At 39.7% G+C, this 21,073-nt stretch overlaps 1 protein-coding gene across 3 annotated transcripts in view; it reads right to left on the minus strand.

Annotated features, from left to right (window-relative positions):
- SNCAIP (synuclein alpha interacting protein) overlaps window positions 1-21,073 on the minus strand; it is a 94,413-nt gene that overhangs the window by 32,552 nt on the left and 40,788 nt on the right. For all 3 annotated transcript variants that reach the window (XM_050987190.1, XM_030237114.2, XM_050987191.1), the window contains exon 3: window positions 16,158-16,230. In XM_050987190.1, the coding sequence (XP_050843147.1) occupies window positions 16,158-16,230 (73 nt within the window). The remainder of the gene's footprint in view (window positions 1-16,157; window positions 16,231-21,073) is intronic.

Consider the following 21,073-nt stretch of genomic DNA (forward strand, 5'->3'; position numbering starts at 1 on the left):
GAAGTGCCACCCAAACACAAGGAAGAACTCCTTTACTGGGCAGGTGACTGAGTACTGAAACAGGTTACCCAGAGAGGTTCTGGAATCTCCTTCACTGTAGATACCCAAGAACTACCTGGACACAATCCTGTGTCATGTGCTCTGGGATGGCCCTGCTTAAGCAGGGAGACTGGACCACATAACCTGCTGTGGCCCCCTCCAACCTGACCCATTCCGTGAGTTATACCCTAGTGGCACTTACAGGGGTCCTGCCCAACTATGTTAGTTTGTACTCTGCTCTGTATTGAGAGGCATCATAAGAGTAGGATGATTTTCTGAGAGGGCAACAGAAGAGTTAGCCAAAGCTTTTTAGTAGATTTGTTTTAGCACCAATAACAACAGCTCAATTTTTAATGCATGTTTCCTCTGGAAGATGTATTTTTTTTTACAAGAACAAGAAATTAATGAACATCAGCTGAGAGCTAGGACTGTTCAGCTTGGGGAAGGAAAGGGTCAGGAGGAATCTCAGCATTAAGAAGTGGTAACAAGGCTCTTCTCCATGACAGGACAAGAGGAAACCAGCACCAAGTGAAATATAAGAAATTCTATCTGAGCACAAGAAAATACTTTTTAAGTTGTGTGACTGGTCAACCACTGGCATAGTTGCCCAGAGACTTTTTGAAATCTCCAACATTAGAGTTAGAACTCAACTGGACACAGACCTGGCTTAACCTGTTCTAGCCAACCTAAACAATTCTGTGATTCTCTGATCTAAAAATTAGGCCTACTTATTGAAATGTGATGTTCCTTCTGAACTTCTCCTCTCTATGTTGGGCTTCTCTGCCAAACTTTCCACCCCTTATATGTATAACCTGTGTACACTCACACCCACACCCACATCCACACCTATAGCTCTGGACTTTCCAGACAATTATTTCAGAGCACTGCAGGATGGTTTGACCAGTGAATCTGACTTGAGAGAAGGGAAGGAGCTCAAGTCAACTGAACTCTTAATCCTACTGAACATGAACTCAATCCTTCTGAATTTGTACTCCCTCAGAAATAGTCCCATCTGGTAATATTGATGATCTTCATAATAAGTGGAATTCTGGCAAATAGTTTTCTTTGTCTTGTTATTATCAGTTGAGGGACAGCACTAAAACCACAAAAGCATTTAGGCAGTTACTACGCCCTTTTCAAGGTACACTAAGAGTTAATGTAGTCTAAAAGTCAAGAATACTGTTTAAACAAAGCAGATTTATAACATGTGCTAACTGCATATCAGTGGGATCTAATTTGTGGTCAAAACACACAATTTGCCATGAACACCTTCCTAAGGAAACAGATATATACACTTTCAGTGCAACATTAATATCTGAAGCAAAAGATTAGTATGGCTTAGTAGTTATGGATGTCTGAAAATTACATTAATACTCTTGGAAGTGCTTAAGAAAACATTTCCGAAGAAGAAATAAAAATAATAATAATCAAAAGGCATGTAACTTAATGGGCCAATACAAAGAACGCACTGTACTGACTTATTTATGTATTGTATAAGATTCTAGGTTCAAAGGCCTACACTTTTATGTTGGTTTTATTTACATGTGAAATTTTTTCCAAGTGATACAGGGAAATGGATACCATATGTTTCACAGCTGTTTTGTTCTGACAGGAACTATTAAGCACTCAATATGGAAATGAATTCTGTCTGAGTTTTATGAAAACACAGCTTTCAACACAGGGGTCTAGACAGAGGAAAAGGCATCAACATTTTGTTTGTCGTCACTTTATTTCAGTTTACATTTATTTTGTTGCTTCACTTTCTCCACTTTTTAACTTTAATAATATGCATTTACATAAACCACTGGTGACCAAACTGTAAAATCAAGTACTGAGAAGAAGCAATGATGTTTGTTACAAATTTGCCTCAGATAATTGTGAAGCCATGTACTTCCCCTTTCTTTCATTAAAGTTAGAGCAGAGTAAGGTACTTTCATTTTTCATTGGTTTTTTTACCAACATCTCCTTACAAACACAGCCTTTCCAGGGAAAACTGGAACACCAAATACTGCTAATGTCAGTTAGCAATATTTTTACTGACTTAAAAACATTCTCTCCACTTAACTGAGAATGAATTTCCACTGTTTTTAATAAAGGATCAGAACATAGCATTTAACCATATAGCTGAAGAGACAAAAGTAAGTCAGACTAGGAGACACAGTATTTTCTTTGTGCCATTTACTCCTTGGGAGCTGCATCAGTCCTTAGGCAGTTGGAGCATGATTTCCCTCTACTTGACACTGCAGCCATAGCCCGGAGTGGACCAGGACATGGCTTGAATCTCTTTCTTTCTGCTCTCAGATGCCTGTTTTCTGAAGAAGCAAAAGCAAGTGTTGCCTATAGCTCCCAAAGCTCCAGCACGGCAGGAGTTATGCTGAGTAGTCTTAAACAGCTGCTCCAGAGGAAAAGCCTCTTGCTCATCTCTCCATACTTATGAACTCAGACAGGGGCCATTAAAAGTCTGGGTCAAATAAATACTGTTTGATTATTTTATAAACAACAGTAAAAGATGGCCTGAGTTTAAGGCAGGGGGGTAGAATGTGGAGCAGCTAGTTTGATTCCAGAATCTGATAAATAATTCTGGTACACTCCTAAAAGGTGATGACATTTTTTTTCCCAACTATGTGTTAAAATTATTTCCCAAAATTTTACTCATTAAACAAGAGACTTGGATAGTTCCACTGTTGTATTACTGAGGCAAAAAGAGTGAGGAACACAAAAATCACAGACTTCTTTTGCATTGGTAAGGAAGAGTAAGTTGCCTGATAGACCTGAGGTGTCAAAATATTTCTTTGGCACAAAAAAAACCCTTAATCTGACAAAGACCTGCAAGGGCCAAATTTGCAGATGTAGTACCTCACCATATATTGTGCTCTATTTTTTTTTCGAGGAAGACAAAATGCAAATGAGTCCAGAGGCCTGCAGGCTTATTTATATGTTTTCTTATCTATTTATTTACTTAGAGATGTCCTAGAACTATAGGGGGCAAATAAGCAGAAAAGGGGGCAACTAGGAAGCAACTTATCTTTCAATTTAATGCCCACTTGATTCTATTTTCAGGAATAAAAATTGATCCTTATAACACGTTACCAGTTGGAAGCATCGGTTGAGTTCAGAGTATTTTTCAATCATCTCTATGTCTAGAGGTGAAGTTTTATCTGGCATACAAGCATCTGTAGAACTACAGGGTAACTGAGTTTTCTCCAATCATCAAGATAACCTCATGCACAGATGAAATTTTACACTTGTGACAGACAGTTTCTGTGATACTTAAGAGTCTAATGCCAAACACACAATGCCTCTAAATTGTCCTGAGTACAATGAAAATATGAGTGTCATGTCTTACTTTAAGAAAGTTTGTAAATGGCATTGACAACTGCCTATAATTTTTAAATGCACTATTTTAACATATTGCTCATGCAATATTAGGAGGGGACATGCAGAAAATCTACAGTTTCATATTTGGAGTTTTACTGTCATCTGAAAGAAATGCCTGAGCTTCTTCCTTGTGGTATACCTTCAGCAGAGACTTGAATCAAATAAGAAACACATTAATTCCAGGTCCAGATAAAGCACTGTGATTCTGACTTTGTAAACAGGAGCTGAGGCGTTGACTACACTAGGGAAACTTTCCAAAAACTCATTTTTGTTATCACCAATTTTTTGCCAACACTTACAGAAGCGTGTGGGCTCCATGTGATAGAGGAAGGGGTGTCTCTTACAAATCAGTGGATAGTCAGAGCCAGATCTGAGTATCTATTTAGTCCTTTATTAATATCACAAAATTCATATTTAACTGAATTAATTTTGACTGAAGGTGGCACTGTTTTACAGTTTTAATATATCAATAACCTGTACCAGGAATATATACTGGAGTTCTTTAACATGAACTCTTATAGCATGAGAACCTCAATTAAAGAACAACCCTGCACAGATAAAAATGGAGAGGGTTTGCTCCCATTTAAGTGGAATTTCAAGTCACTCTAAGGAAGAAAGGAAGAGTATACAGAGTAAATAATAATTAATGGTTTTAAATAACAGTGCATTTTTTCCACGTAATTCAAATATTTTGTGTCTCAGTGAATTAATATTTTTTCTTATCTTGGCTGGAGCAAGAATAACACAAAAGCTGTCATTCTCAAATAGATAATAAAGGAAATTTGTAAATTAATAAATTTAGTTTACTCTTGTATAGAGTGATCTATGGATGTAAAAGGAAGATAGCAAACAAAGTTCTAATGAAAAATCAGAAGAAATCATTCTGGCACAAAATGTGTGAAAAAAGAAGAGGGAGGATGCAAAAATTTGGTAAGGAAAAGAACTTATACGTAGCCAGCACAACTGGTTTTTTACTAAGAAAATTCTTCAGTATTCTACCAAGGAATGATCCAATCAGTATTTTATTGTTTCAGACATATTTACCTGGGAGATATTTGGAGAGTATAGTCTCAAATATAGACTACAGAATATAGAATACAAGTCTGTGAAATTGATGGTTTTTAACACTGCTTCCAAATCAAATTCTACTTTATTTTCTCATACAACTAAAAACTACCAAGAGCTTGAGACAAAAATTCAAATTTTGTGCTCATTGATTTATTTTTCTCTATTAGGAAACTAATATTTTGAATAATTTTTCAAATGGCAGTTTCTTTGGGAATGAACCAAGCAGTGCAGAAGGATAACTGCTGGACATTAAAAGTGAATTTGTTTTTACCAATCAGTCAATAAAGTTCTAGAGTGGTATACTGCCTTCATTTGAAAAAGCCATTTAATGACAACTGAAAGCTGTCACAGATGACAGAATATACTTCAACAATGACATGGTTCAGTGAAGCTTGTTGAACACTGTTGTCTTGAACCATTTGTTCAATTGTCCTTAGAAAATTTGCCCAGAAAGAATGCAACCAATTTCATGCTTAATAACAAAAGCATAAAGGACTGATTTCTGTTTCAGTTCATCAGTCTATATTAAACAATGCTGGAAATCAATGGGCACTCTGGCTAACACTTCATTTCAGGAAAAATGTGCTAGCTTGGTCCATTTCTAAACCAGACTCTTTAATTTTTTATCTTTGAAGAGAAAAAAATTACAGAATCACAGAATATTCTGAGTTGGAAGGGATCCACATGGATCATCTAGTCCAGTTCTTAAGTGAATGGCCTCTACAAGGCTTAAATCCACAGTCTTGGAGTTAATTAGCACCTTGCTATAAACAGCTGAGATAATGTCCACCTTAGTGAATATGATGCTACCTAAAAGATCATTATCTTGATGCACGATTGTAGGAAAAACTATTACCCTTAACCACACTTTACTGTGGATAAATAATGATTCTCCCTGCAATTTTTTGCCAATATTGTATCTCTTTCCTTGTAATCTGGGTGTACTGACACATATACTGGCTCCAAGGATCCCTTGGAACTTTCCTGAGTCAGAATTCCCTAAATCCAAGAAGGACTCAGAGAAGTCACAAGGGACTTGGATGCAGGACATGAAGGAATACTAAGGAAGTTTGCAGATGATACAAAATTAGGAGTAGCTGGTTACTCCCTCTGAAGACAGAGAGGCCCTGTAGAGAGACATCGACAGATCAGAGGCCAAGGCAATCACCAGCTGTGTGAAGGGACAGTGATGCATTCTGCTCCTCAGATGGGGTAACCCTGGATGAACGGACAGACAGGGGAATGAGAGGTTGGAGAGCAGTGCCATGGAAAGGGACCTGGGGGTCCTGGTCAATGACAAGGTGAACCTGAGCCCGCAGTGCCCTGGCAGCCAGGAGGGCCCCTGTGTCCTAGGGGAAATCAGGGACAGCATCACCAGACCAGCAAGGGAGGGGATTGTCCCGCTCTGCTCTGCTCTGGGGCAGCCTCACCTCCAGTGCTGGGGGCAGTTCTGGGTGCCACAACACAGAAAAGACACTGAGCTGTTAGAGAGTGTCCAAAGGAGGCCACGAGGAAGGTGAAGGGCCTTGGGGTGAAGCCGTGTGAGGAGTGGCTGAGGTGACTTGGTCTGTTCAGCCTGGAGGAGACTGAGGGAAGATCTCATTCTAATTCTGCAGTTCCCTCATGAGGGAAAGCAGAGAGGCAGGCACTGATCTCTTCTCTGTGGTGACCAGTGACAGGATCCAGGAGAATGGCATGAAACTCTGCCAGGGTAGGTTTAGGTCTGATACCAGGAAAAGTTCTTCACCCAGAGGGTGGCTGGGCACTGAACACGCTCCCCAGGGAAGTGGTCAGAGCACCAGCCTGACAGAGCTCAAGAACTGTTTGGGCAATGCTCTCAGACACATGGAGTGTCTCTTGGGGTGTCCTAGGCAGAACCAGGAGTTGGACTTTGATGATCCTTGCGGGTACCTTCCAACTCAGCATGTTCTGTGATTCTTTGATTCTGAGTCAGGACGGAGACTGTGCTGCTTCATGGCTGTCATGCACATCTTGCAAAAGGGTGAGGCAGGAATAGGACCTTCCCAACAATACACTCCACCTGCCAGTGCTCTCCAGTAAAGGGAGGCAATGGTGGCATTTCAAGGAGGAAAAATTACACACTGGGAAAACTTTCTAATACCTCCCTTTCCAAAAGAACAAGTAATCTGAACAAAAGCTACAGGCCATCAGAAATAGTTAAAAAAACCCAAAAGTCTGCTAAAGGAATTATGTGAAATACTAGAGAAGACACACTGACTTCTAAACATCAGTACTTGCCTAGGATTAAAAGTGCTTGGAGTAATCTGAAAACAATGTAACCAAATACTTTTGTATATTACTAACTTATTTTTCAATGTTTACATGAAAGGGGGAAAGAAAATCAGGATGACAGGGCTGTTTACCAAACTTATCTGCAAACAATGAATAGTAACACTTCCATATTATTAGCCATATAGTTAAGAAACATAATTCCATAACAAGAAACTGATCTGGTTTATATCTGTCCTAACAATCCGGCTGGTGAAAATAGTTGAATATATATATATATATATGTATATATGTATATGTATATATACATATATATAATTATTTTTTCAAGTATAAATTATAATCTTCCTTTCTGTACAATTTTGTCTTAATTGTATTAGTGAATTGAATATTTTCCTGAGACAAAGATGACAGACAATTGTTTTTTAGATTATGACATGTCTTATCTATGGTCAACATTTGCTTAACTTTGAGTTCTTTTGAAAAAAGAATTATTGGATAGCTACTTTCACAGTCTTCTCATAGTTTTAACGGAGAAATCCAACCTCTAACTAAGCAGGAGTCAGTATAAGGTAAAAAGCTGGATCAGCACTTTGTAAAACCTCTGAGTTTTTTTATTTGTAACTACTTGAATTAACAGTGGAATGCAGATATAAATTAGTATGAATGCTTTATGCTACAGTATGAAAGATTTATTGTATAATCAATTTTCATTAAAAAAATAGCGCACATCATCAATGCTTTGGCAACATTATTTTAATGATCAACAGTATAGGGAAGGCAAAGGACTGAGTCAAAAGCAACTGTGAAAAGTTATCAAATGGAGTCGTATATACTGTTGACTAATCCAGCCCTGTTGATATTTCAAGATACTTGAGATGCTGAAGTCTGTACAGACATGTAAATTGATACATTTCTGTTCAGCACAGTATTATTACTTAGTAAAGAAACAGAGTAAAATAAAAATATTTCAGTACTATCTCCTATTCACCAAAATAAATGGTAAGTAGCAAGAAAACCCAGCTTTTAGTACTGTTTCCACTTTGCCAATACTACTATCAGCACAAAAGACCTCTTTTTTATTCAATACTTCTAACCAATCTGCAATTAACTTCTAGTGGCAGACTCCCCAGAGCTACTACTGTCTTCTTCTACTGTATTTGCTTCTGTCAACCCCTTTTTAAGGGAATAGATGAGTAGTGAGACAGAGTAGAAATTTTCCAGGTTCCAGGGTAGAAATCCTTTTTGATTTAGGTTAAATGTACATCTTTTAGTTAAGCCTTGGAATCTTAGCTGTTTAGTCTGAGCTCAGAAATTGCTTCAGTGAAAGACAGAGATAAGGGAGGGGGGAGACAGGTCAACTTGGCCTAGGATTTTTTTCTGATAACAAAGGAACTAGCACTAAATGTCACCCGAAGTCTGTAAAATGAATATGTATGAACCTATTGTGAAATTGTATGCATATGTATTTGGGGAGAAGGATAAAAAGGGGACCTGAAGATCCCAGAGGTACGCATGCCTTTTAAGGGGAGTAATGCCCGCATGAGTCCAGCGCTGCAATAAACATACCGGCTTTACAACTTTTACAAAGTTGTAGAGTTTTTGATTTTCTCCGCACAACATTTTGGCGAGCCAGCCAGGAGGTTCCATCTCTGTCCCCACAGGGCAGGAGGGATAGAGGGACCTCCTAGGTGCGCTCCGGGATCTTCCCGGAGGAGTTCTGTTGTCTCGCTTTGCCTTCTGCGGGACAGACAAGGACCTGCTGACGTGTGGATTCGGTATGTATTAAAAGGGCCCCGGGGGATAGGAAGGCTGAATAAGTCACTCAGAGACGTCTGAGTGCTCAGCCTGTGCCTGCAGGCTGAGCACAGGCTGAGCACTCAGACTCGATAGAGCGACTGAGAGGCGAGAGTTCACTGTCCGATAGAGCTGCTGCTAGCAGCCCTGGGGGTGGGTTCGAGTGAACTCGTGTGTGTGTGTGTGTGTGTGAGTGTGTCTGTGTGTCTGTGTCAGTGTCTGTGTCTGTGTGTGGTGTCCGGGCACTGTATTGCTGTGTAGTTCATGCATTGTGTGTGTTTGTGTGAGTGCATAGTGTACAAAGGGAGAATATCTACAGTGCGGTGGGCTTCTACCTGCAACTGAAGGGACCGAGTGAGGCCTGAGGCACCAGCCGGGGCAGGCTGTGGGAGCAGGGAGTGCCCTGCGGTGAAGTGGAACTAGTGAAGAAACGTTGGTCAAGATGTGTATTGTGTTTAAAGGTCGGGCACATTTTAACTGTGAGTAGGAGCTCAGGGAGTTCCTCTGCCCTGGTAGTTAGACTTTATCTCTAGAATTTTGCTGTGCGCTGTTATTTTGATTGTGTCCAGAGTGTGCGAAGACCAGAGGAAACTCGTGTGGGTAAATGGTGAACTGTATTGTATTGTGCTGTGTTGTGTTGAGAAAAGTGGGCACTTTGAGAGATATGCCCTTTCCCGGTGAGTTTGTGTGGTTCTTTTCCCACATTGTGGTAATTTGATGCTCGAGTTGTATAGTGGTGTTTGTGGAGATTTTAAGATTTTGTTTGCAACAAATGTAGTGTTTTACACAGAAGAACTAGGGTATGGTGATTTATGTTTTGAACTAAAGGAATTCCAAGAATTCTCCCCCCACAGCAATTCCAGCCCTGACTTTTGAATTTGAGATAAGGGGGCGAGCGGTGTGTGTCTGTGTTTGTGGGCATATCAAAGTTTTTGCTGTAACAAGCACAGCCTATTGCAAGGCAGTAAAGTGAGTGTCAGTAAAAATGCTTGAATTAGATTGTGCAAGAAGAGAACTAGAAAAAACTGAGATGTTGCAAAACAAAGTTTAAATAGAAGAGATGAATGAGTTTATGAGACTTCAGTGAGTTAATATAGTAAGTTTGAACTGAAAACAGCCCACCGTAGAGGTTAAGTGATAAACCCGAAGTGATAAATGGAATAGCCTGCAAGCAATTCCTGAGAACTTTTGGTGCATTGAGAAGCTGGCACCTTGTGTGCAATGCAGAGTTTCTGTGCCTTAAGTGTAAATTTAAGGTTCCTGATCAAGCCAATTCAGAACTTGAGATCTTAAAGCTTATGTGTGGAGGATCACATCTAAAGCCTGCCACCTGAAGGTCTGTGTGTGGGAAAAACTGAGAAAAGAGGACACGGTGAGGCTTGGGTAGAAACAAGATAGTATAAAGAGCAAAGTTCCTGAACTAGCCCCTTTGGGAGGGGCTCACTGGGAGAAAGCTGCCAGTAGGGGCGGCTCAGGAAAAAAGGATTTATAATACCTTATTATAGTTAATGATGTTTTAAAATAAGAAAGGAAATGAAATAAAGTCCCATATGTTGATGTAGTTTTATTTTAAGACTTCACCCAATGGCAGAGAAACTGTGGGTTCAGAGCTCCCTCTGACCTACTGGTGCTAGCCCTTGAAAAAGAAAACAAAGCAAAGAGAAAGCAAATGAAATGCGTTGTTCAGCATGCAGCAAAAGATAGCAATGTATGAAGTCAGAGAAAGTTTATCATACTGAAATGCAAAGCAATTACAGCTCGCAAAATAAGTACTTATAATTTATTAAAGACTCCTCCTAAAGTAAAAGAGGATGAGGAGGAATTCCCCAAAAGGGAAGAGGACTCAGGCTCCAAAGATATACCCATTCGCACCCATCCCCCTCCTGGCAGTTCATCCAGAACTAGGAGGTAACAAAGCTCTCTTCGAGAGGCAGTGAGACCAGAAAAAGGATAAGGGTGAAATTTTAGTTGTTACAGGAGCTGTATATTCAGTTTTAAATAAAGCTTTAAAGTACCTGTGGAGAACCATTGTGTTATAGCTTGGGGAACAACTGACCAGTCTGAGAAGGCATACCTTTGCAAATCTTTAAAGTAACATGTGTACTTAGAAGCTTTTGTATATGCCCAATTCTCTAAACATTCTCAAATGGTGGGGGTTACTCTGGAGGCAAATGATATAAAGATGTTAGGCTTAACATTGACAGCCATTGAAATTAAGAAAGAAATTAGTAAAGAAATATTAGAACAAGTATTTTCTGAAGTATAGGCTTCTGCTGTACCAGGGAGGGTGAAGAATGCACCCCTTCATAGTAAAAAGGCTTAAGAAAGGAACACAACCAGTGAGAATTAAGCAGTACCCCCTGAAAAGAAGATAGGGAAGAAATCAGCCCAATTATCAATGGTACTAGATTGAGGGCTGTCAATAAAATAATGAGGAATTTGTATCCTGTAGTAGCAAATCCATATACTTTACTAACTTGTTTAACACCTGAGCTAAGCTGGTTTACTGTTTTAGACCTGAAAGATGCCTTCTTTTGCCTCCCTATCCACAAAGCCAGCCAGAAAATTCTTGCATTCAAATGAGAAAGCCCTAAAAGCAGTGCAAAAACCCAGCTCACATAGTCCATGTGCCTCAAGGCTTCAAAATTCCCCCACTCTGTTTAGGAGCAACTTGCAAAGGATCTGGAGTCCTGGGAAGCTCCACAGGAAGAAGGAAGGCTGTTGCAGTATGTGGATGACCTTCTAGTAGCCACTCAGACTAGGGAAGCATGCGTGGCCTGGACGGTAAGCCTTTTGAATTTCCTAGGACTCCAAGGATACAGAGTATCAAAGAAAAAGGCACAGGTAGTAAAACAGAAAGTAATCTACCTGGGGTATGAGGTGAGTGCTGGGCAACGGACTCTAGGGCAGGCTCGCAAGGAAGCCATATGCCAAACCCCAAAATCCCAGACAATAAAAGAACTCCGAACCTTCTTGGGCATGGCAGGGTGGTGCCAGCTGTGGGTTTATAATTATGGACTGCTCGTCAAACCCCTCTATGCTCTTCTTGCCAATGGAAACAGAGATCTCCTGTGGATGAAAGAAGCCACATGGGCCTTTCACCAGCTAAAGAGTGCCCTCATGTCAGCTCCAGCCCTGGGACTTCCAGATGTAAGTAAACCATTCTTTCTATTTTCCCACAAAAAACAGGGAATTGCCTTGGGAATACTGGCCTAGGACTTGGGTCCATACCGGAGGGCAGTTGCTTACCTCTCCAAGCAACTAGATGCAAGAGCCAAAGGATGGCCAGGTTGCCTCAGAGCTGTAGCAGCAGTCGTGCTGAATATTCAGGAGGCACGCAAGTTTACCCTGGGACAAAAAATGACTGTGCTATTGTCCCATACAGTGTCCACAGTACTGGAAGTAAAGGGTGGCCATTGGCTTTCACCACAGAGGTTCCTGAAATACCAGGCCACCATGGTCGAGCAAGATGATGTAGAAATAGTATTGACTAATATTGTCAACCCAGCTTCCTTTCTCAGCGGAAATCAAGAGGAAGCAGTGCACCATGATTGCCTGGAGACCATTGAAGCTACTTACTCCAGCCGCCCAGACTTAAAGGACACTCCTTTGGACGATGCAGAGACCTAGTTCACTGATGGGAGTAGCCATGTTGCCAATGGAAAGCGACATACTGGGTATGCAGTGACCAACTGCAGAGAGGTAATAGAATCCGGACCCTTACCAACAGGCACCTCTGCACAGAAGGCCGAGATAATTGCCCTGACCCGTGCCTTAGAAATGGCAAAAGGAAACAAGATAAACACCTACACAGACTCGAGGTATGCATTCGGAGTGATGCATGCACATGGAGCCATCTGGAAAGAGAGGGGACTTCTGACCTCACAGGGAAAGAACATCAAACATGCACAAGAGATAATCCAGCTGTTAGAAGCAGTTCAGCTGCCTGAAAAGGTAGCAATTATGCATATCAAGGCACACCAAAGAGCGAGCTCAGAATTAGAAGAAAGGAAATGAGCTGGCGGATAGAGAGGCAAAGGAAGCAGCAAAAGGTGAGGTAACTATTGAAGGAGCCCTAATTCCAGATGGACAAATTTCCCTTGAAGGTAAGCCAGAATATAGTAAGAGAGATAGAAAATTAATTGAAGATCGAAAAGAGACATATAACCAAGAAGGGTGGGCTACCATTGAAAAGAAGCTGGTAATCCCTTCTCATTTATTGTGGTCACTAGTAAGGGAAGAGCACCAGAAAGCACACTGGGGAATAAATGCCCTATACACCTACTTGATTGAAAGAATAGTTGCTAGGAATTTATATGCCACTATTACTCAGGTGACCCGACAGTGTGATCTTTGCCTCCAGACTAACCCCAAAAATGCTCCCAAACCAAAACTCGGTCAGATTGGGAGAGGTCATGGGCCTGGACAGCAGTGGCAAATTGACTTTTCAAAACTCCCAAGGAAAGGGGGGTATTGGTATTTATTGGTATTGACAGATACATTTTCAGGGTGGCCAGAAGCATTCCCCACCAGAACTATCAAAGCCCGAGAGGTGACCAGGGTGTTATTACAAGAAATAATACCAAGCTTCGGAGTTCCAGCCACAATATCCTCGGATAGAGGATCACAGTTCATTTCCAAAATAGTGCAACAGATTAGTAGCCACCTGAGCATAGATTGGGAACTTCACACTCCATACCGCCCCCAATCAAGTGGCCAGGTGGAGAAAATGAATCATTTGATTAAGCAGCAGATTGTGAGACTTGGGCAGGAGGTTAATCTACCCTGGCCCCAAGCTCTTCCACTGGCACTATTGTGAATCCGAACTAAACCTCGGGCTAAAGAAAAGCTGAGTCCTTTTGAAATGCTTTATGGAAGAGCATATGGAATACAAAAGGGAATGTCCACCCACATTGGGGAGGTAACACTAGCCACCTACATGGTAGCTTTAAGCACAGAGAAATTGAGAAACACGTGGCTGGAGCTCGGAGCAGGGAGCTAGATGGGCCAGTACGTAACATACAGCCTGGAAATTATATATATTTTAAGTCTCTTACAGAGAAAACTTTGGAACCACAGTGAGAGAGACCGTTCCAAGTGCTTCTCACCACCTTCACTGCAGTCAAGATCAAGGAGCAGAATGCCTAGGTCCATCACTCTTGAGTGAAGAAGGCCCATAAAACCCCCTTGGAGAGTGACATCAGGAGACAATGAACTGAGACTAAAGCTTACACGAGCAAAAATGAGTATATTGCGGTTGATAGTGGGTTCATACTTTCACTTGCAGAATTGTTTTGTATATATTTATAACTGATCTTGCTAATTTGGAATTAGAGAATACTACAATGAGTAGCTATGTTAACATCCCTATCAAATGTACATGGCAAAGCATTGGGAGACACCTATTGTCGTAGGAGTCTGCGACAGAATTTACTTATTTTCTAGGAAAGGGGGGGAATGAGACAGAGTAGAAATTTTCCAGGTTCCAGGGTAGAAATCCTTTTTGATTTAGGTTAAATGTACATCTTTTAGTTAAGCCTTGGAATCTTAGCTGTTTAGTCTGAGCTCAGAAATTGCTTCAGTGAAAGACAGAGATAAGGGAGGGGGGAGACAGGTCAACTTGGCCTAGGAATTTTTTCTGATAACAAAAGAACTAGCACTAAATGTCACACGAAGTGTGTAAAATGAATATGTATGAACCTATTGTGAAATTGTATGCATATGTATTTGGGGAGAAGGATAAAAAGGGGACCTGAAGATCCCAGAGGTACGCATGCCTTTTAAGGGGAGTAATCCCCGCATGAGTCCAGCGCTGCAATAAACATACCGGCTTTACAACTTTTACAAAGTTGTAGAGTTTTTGATTTTCTCTGCAAAACAGTAGTGATGCAAATAAAATCATAATCAAAATAATGTCCATCTGCAGAGGCCACCACGGAACAAGAGAGATACACAGTATGCTGTCAGGATCCCACAGTCTAAAGGAGAGCTCATAACCAGTATTTCATCCTTACTATTGGACTACATTTCACTTCATGACTAGTACCTTAATTTTAAATGAAGGAAGAATGGGAGGAGGAATATGGGAGAGAATGGCGGGAGCATGTGGGGAGCAATGAGGGATTAAATGCTATGGAGTATGGCAGGGAAGAAGGATGAGCAGAAGGGGGGAGAAGTGGGTGAAAATGAGGAAGGAGGAGAGAAGGAGGCAAGAGGAATGAGAGAAGAGTGGGAGAAGAATAGTGTGGCGCAATGGTGTGACAATAGGAAAACAGGGAGAGTGGGAGTAAGAATGAGTAAGAAAGGAAGAAGACAGGAAAAAAGTGGGAAGGAAATGGAAGAAAGGGGAGGATGGCAGGATGCAAGGGATGAGGAAGGGGGGAAGAACCAGCAAGAAGGAAGGAAGAAGACAGAAGAAAAGGGATAGGGATGAGATAGGGGAAGGATAGAAGGGTGGAAAGGAGAAGGATGTGAAGAAAGAGGGGAATATGCAGGGGAGGATGGGTGGAGACTGGGGTAGAAGGAGATAGAGCAATTTGAGGGGGTTGCATCAGGAGTCTTCACCTATTACACTTCTGCCCTGCTCTTGCTTTCAACAAATAATACTGTGTGTGCAATCCCTGTGTAGGCAAGCAAGTACTGTGAAAGTAATATGCAAGTAAGCATTGTAAGGAGAGCTTTGCTTCTCTTTATTGCCAAGGACAGTGGCATGTGGTGACCTGGCCTCTAATAACTCTGTAAGAAGTAGCAATCAGAAAGTTTCCACTTAAGTTAAACACAGTAAAAAATTTAAAAAGTCTGAAAGGAAATATAGGCATAAAATTTGCTGAAGTATAGCATGGTTCTCAAGTCGTTGTATCATCCCATCAATTCCAGATCTCCTATTTCTGTTATAAAAGTACTTGATGTAACAGCATTAACAAAAGTTCAATTAAAAGATCAAAAAAGCACAATAAAATTTTCATAGCTCAACAAAAATGCTTCTCTTACCAATTCATTTCTCCTCCATCAGGAAGAGAAAAATAAAAGCAGATTAATCTGATTTACAGAGTGAAAAACAACACTGAATGCACTTTCTGTCAGGGGGCAGGGGGAAGGTCTCCAGCTGGTTCTCATCTATATGCCATGATTCTTCATTTAGTTTACACTATTAAACTAAAAAACTCTGCTTTAATCTTAACTATTACAGTATGCCTTAGAGTAGATTCTATCATGTAGCATCCATGATACAGTTTCAGACTCTGGCAAAACATCATCCCTCAGACTGGTCGTGGCCATATGGGTAGGAAACGTATCCAACATTTTTTCATTGGCGCCTACATTATTACGTCTTGTTACCAATGGTTTCTCGGGTTTTCAAGTAAATTGTTGCACATACTGTGGTTTGGAGCTGCTGAGATGAAGCCCTACATTTATCTGTATACAGCCAAATCCTTTTTTGGAACTTTCTTTCCTTCTAATGAACTAACATCTGTTGAAAAAAAAGAAACTCATGTTTCCAGAACACTGTACATAAATGAGGAAAAACAAAACAACAGGACACTGCCAAGAAGTTATTGTTGCCAAATTGTACATGATTAAAACAAAGCCTAGAATATTATGGCGGACAAAAATGGGCATCATACCTGATCGGTCTTCATTCTGTGAATCACACCTTCTACATAATTCTGGGATGGTCTTGAGAGAAGTTACAGAATACTGTAAAAAAGGAGAAAAATGTATAGAGGTAATAATTAAAAAAGACAAAAAGTAAGATTTTCAAGAGGTTAAAGTGTCATGGACACTAACTAAATCTACAAACCAAGGCTGCTTCTGGCAGTGTGATGGTCTTAGGTTGCATGAGAAAAGCAGATAGCACCTGCTTTTGTTTCCCACCTGGAGACATATGAAACAGACTTTCAAAGCCAGAGCAAAGCACCTCCTCACCTCAGACTTCTCCTTCCAGCAGGTCACCATTACTCAAGGCACAAACACAATGTGAGACACATGGGAGGTCAGACCACACTCAGGCTTCAAGGGTCTCCCTTTGCTTACCTGCGCACCTCTGTGGTGCTGCACTGCAACAATTACCGTGCTTAAAAATTACAATTCAAGCTGTCACAAACCAATATGTAAAAGGGATGTAAAATATCTGTGCTGCAGAGATTTTATTTCAGAGAGGGGGATGTGTACCCACACATATCAGACAACAGGTTCACTTCTCTAATCTGGGCTTTTTAAAGCAAACTTGCACTATTATGTTGATGTAAACAAAATATTTACAAAAGACCCCACATCTAATATGAATTAGATATTCTAATTCATATATTAGTCTCCACACTAACAATTCAAAAATGGAAAAAAAAAAACCAAAACAGAGGTGCCATAGGTATTTTACTAAACAGAATATTTTAGCTTATATACTTGTGTAATACCTTTAGAAAGACATAGGATCCAGTGTTAAAAACCATACATTCTGATATGCAGTTGCTTTATAGCAAGTCTTTCTTGATCAAATGCTTAAATGTTACAGGAATCTCCATTTAAACAAATGAAAATCATTATGTTTGTGAAAGAAATATTAATTACTCTGCTTATACAAAAAAAGACTTGTAAAAACAGTATTTTGGAAACTTAAATAAAAAAAATATTTATGATTTGCACAACTGAAATTTTTCTAATACATAAAGACCATATGTTTCAAAGAAACAGATATTTTTAGTTGGTGTGCTGTTGACCAATGAAGCTAAACAACTACATATAAAACCATATAAACTTTCCACCCAAAAAAGAAATGGTGATACTTTGTATTGGGTTTTGCTGTCAGTTTGTCATTTGGTGTTTGAAATGTTTTTAAAGCATAGCTGGAAATCTCCTTCAAAATAATCTAAATTCAAGCTCATGTGACCAATTGCAGAGTACTTTCCTGGTGCAAGTTTAAGACTGTTACTCAAATGACTGTAGTTACTTCATTAAGCCTAGAAAACCTCCCAGGCCCTTCTTTTTCCCTTGCCAGCCTAATTCAGGGATGTATTGAGAAACCTCAACCACAAGAAGAAACTCTTGTAAGTATTCCCAGGATCAAGAGTGAACTTATTAATTAAAATGTGTAGCAGCACTCCAGACCTACCCAGTGATTCCAATCCCCATTACACAAGGGGCTGTCTATAAGGCTGTGACTGCTTCTGGATATGACAACCTAAAGCAAAAAAGAACAGAGCTGAGACAGAGAGAAGGATGCTACTCAAGACAAATTATTACATGGAAAAACACCATGTGCTCTGCTTCACTTTAGTTATTGTTTAATAAAGCCTGAGCTGTTAAGCTATACATCTTGCTATTTCAGCACAAAGACTTAGAATGCAATGTTGAACTGGTCTAGTAAGATTCTTAAAAGAATCCAAGGAGCATGTCTCCAAGGAATATGGTAGCTTCATAAGACCAGCTGTTGCAGTTTAAACTATTACACAGTTTGTAATTCAATTAGAAAGAGGCCTTTTGTATTCTATTGCTATGTATTTTGTCAGACAACTTCAAAAACAGAAAGCTGTCCTTCTTTTCGTCTTTTTCCTGTTCTTTCTTGGAAAAGCAGATTTTTTTTCTGTTTCAACATTGCTCCAAAAGGTATTCAGTCATGTATTCCACCACCAAAAATCTACTGAATGTTTATAAATTTGCTATTCATTTTAATAATATTGGTTTGATTTTATTAACAGTATTCCTCCCACTCATCTCTGTTCTCAAAAATACTTCTGCAAATTCACATTTCTGCCTTCTGCATTTTGTGGTTAAAATGTAAAGAACCAGCTTTTGGTCCACAAAAAAAAATAAAATTACCTTTTCAAGTGGACCTTTCCCAACCATAAAAACAATCCATTCCCAGCTCTCCCAACTAGAACTGATTTCTCACATATCTAGCTCCAGTTCTAATAATCAATAATGTTTTCTAGCTTTTCTTCAACTGTAAATTTCAAGGTTACACAGGACATCAAATTCTGTTCCTTCCTTGGAACAGAATTTAAGACTTAATGCTTATTCAACTGCATTTAAAATTAATTACTTCCAACTCTTCATTCAATAATTTTTTTTTTTTTTTTTTTTGCATGCAAAATAAAGCACCACTTCTCATGTTTCAGCATGGGAGTAACCACTTCAGCCAGAGCTGAGGGCCATGCCCAAGGGCATAACTGACAGTGTAGGAGATGAGCACATCCTGTTACCTCCTCAGTCAATGCTTTCTGTGATCTTTGGTATTTAATTAAAGCCTGTTGTGGTGGATGGTGACATTCAGTAACAAACTAAGAGCTTGTTCCTAAGATAACACATGTAATGGAATTATTGATTACTGTTTGTGGTCTGGGTTCCTTTTCTGCATTTAAGGCCTGCTGAAATAGTGTATTCTATTAAGCCCCTAAAGAACTTTGTAAGATGGAAGAGCAGTAGCAACAGCAAATGAGACAAGAAGCAGTAGCAAGCATTCTGTGCAAGTGCAACAGATTCCCAGATATTTTTCCAACAGACACTGCTAAGTCAGGGAAAAATGGGACTTCCCTGATAATGCAATAACATTTGTTCATTAGGTAACACTGTACTAGAGAATCTGAATTAATGTCAATGTTAACCTTTCAAATTTCACATAGTTTTCAAATTTTAATGCAATGAACTTTAAACAAAACACATGAGAAAAAATATCTTTAATCGGGCTGTTCTGCTCTGTGCCACCTGCCCACCACTTGCACATGCACTTATGTTCTAGAAGTATCAGAAAGAAGAAATAACTGATCATGAGTAGTAGCAGAGAAATATTACAGAAAATAGTAAAAAGCCCAAGTAAATTAGAAAAAAAAAGTTACTTTTCAACATTCTGCTGTACCCACAATGGAGTCAAAGTGCAAAGCCGCAGGCATAGAGCAACTCTCAGACCACACTGTCATAATCATGACACCCCCAAAGCATGAAGGACCACTTCCAACTGTTTGCAGTATCAGAACTCAAATAATTTACTGCCACCAATGATTCTGTCATGATCCTAAAGGCAGAGCTCTTTGTTTTCATTTTGTTACTGAACACAGACACCTTCCTCCATTTCAGAAGTTTTTTCCAAGTGTGTCCAAGTAAATAGTCTCATTGCAGTTTATTTGTGATACTGGGGAAAAAAAGTGTCATTGATATTAAAAACCTATTAAATTAGTGACTTTACAATGCATTTTCTTAATAATTTATTAACTGTGAAATGACATCATATTTCTGAGACATTTATTTGAGAATAGCAAGATATATTGAGGAAAAGTAAAGGAACAATACTTGGCCTGATGTTGCAGGAAGATTTTTCTCAATAGTAGTGTCAACTTAAGCAACTTCCAAACAAAAAACAGAGAAGGAAAGAGATTAGACTGGTATGGTGCATGTGGGAAGTATCACCTCCTCACACTAAATGTCTTTCTTACAGCTGTGATGACCATCTTTGTAGCACCAGTTAGGTTATTTGTGCTACATTTTGTGCATTTTATATAGAAACTTGATATGTTATTCTTCCCTTTAGCTTAAAAGGGGACTACTAGGGTTAGACACTGTTACAGACACTGTTAGGTGTACAAAATGTTTTTCTGGAACTAACACTTCCTATAAACAACCCAGTGGTCATCTGCATTTTGCTTCATTCTGAAATGGGAGACAGGAAGAAAAGGGAGATGTAAGAGGGAGCTTCAGCTGGATGGTAAATGAATCAATCTGCTGCAGCTAATGATTGTGCCTGCACAGCGAGGTAGGACCCTGCACACTGAGCCCAGCGACTGGTGGCTGGCTAGGCAAAGCCTGGTTGTGTGACTCAGCCTTCCTGTGGACAAGGAAGGGTGCAGCAGGCTCAGGAAGGGCTCTCTGTTGAGTAAATGGAAAGCTAGCAACTTGGGCATACTCCTGACCACCGTACTTCCCTGCCAGGCAAGGATTCACAAGAAGTTTTTAAAGCTGTTCCAAAATTCTTGATGATTCAACAGCTGTTTACTTGGATTTGAACTCAATTATTGCACTTGCATTTCACAAACCTTTAAATCAGGCGCAGTCTCACACTGGCACCACTAAGCCTGCCTTTCATTCATACAGAGCTGAGAAAATGATCAGAGCAATTATCTATACACTCAGTCTCTAACAGTTTACAAGTATCTTAGCATGAGGAACTCTGGTTATGATGAGATTATCTTGTACTATTTCTGTAAACCAAAAAATAAAATGGTTTCAATTTTCTCAATTTGCTAGTGCAAATCCTGCATTCCAACCAAAGGGTTAGGAAACCTTCAGGCAACCATACAAATAGCATAAAACTTCAGGGCAGGAATAAATTTATAGTCAAAATCAGGTGAAATAGCAAAAAGGTGAAAGCATAAAACATACATTTGACAATGTGCTATAATTTAATGCAACCTGAAGAGCTTTTATTTCCCCTTTCCTTTCTGTAAGCAGTTAATAATGAAGAAATAAATGAAAATATTCAGCTTGGTTGCTTAATGCTACTGCACACAGAATATTACTTTTGTTTAACAAAAGTTTGTAAACAAGAGCCCCA

Source organism: Serinus canaria, chromosome Z (genome assembly GCF_022539315.1).
Source record: "Serinus canaria isolate serCan28SL12 chromosome Z, serCan2020, whole genome shotgun sequence".
NCBI lineage: Eukaryota > Metazoa > Chordata > Aves > Passeriformes > Fringillidae > Serinus > Serinus canaria.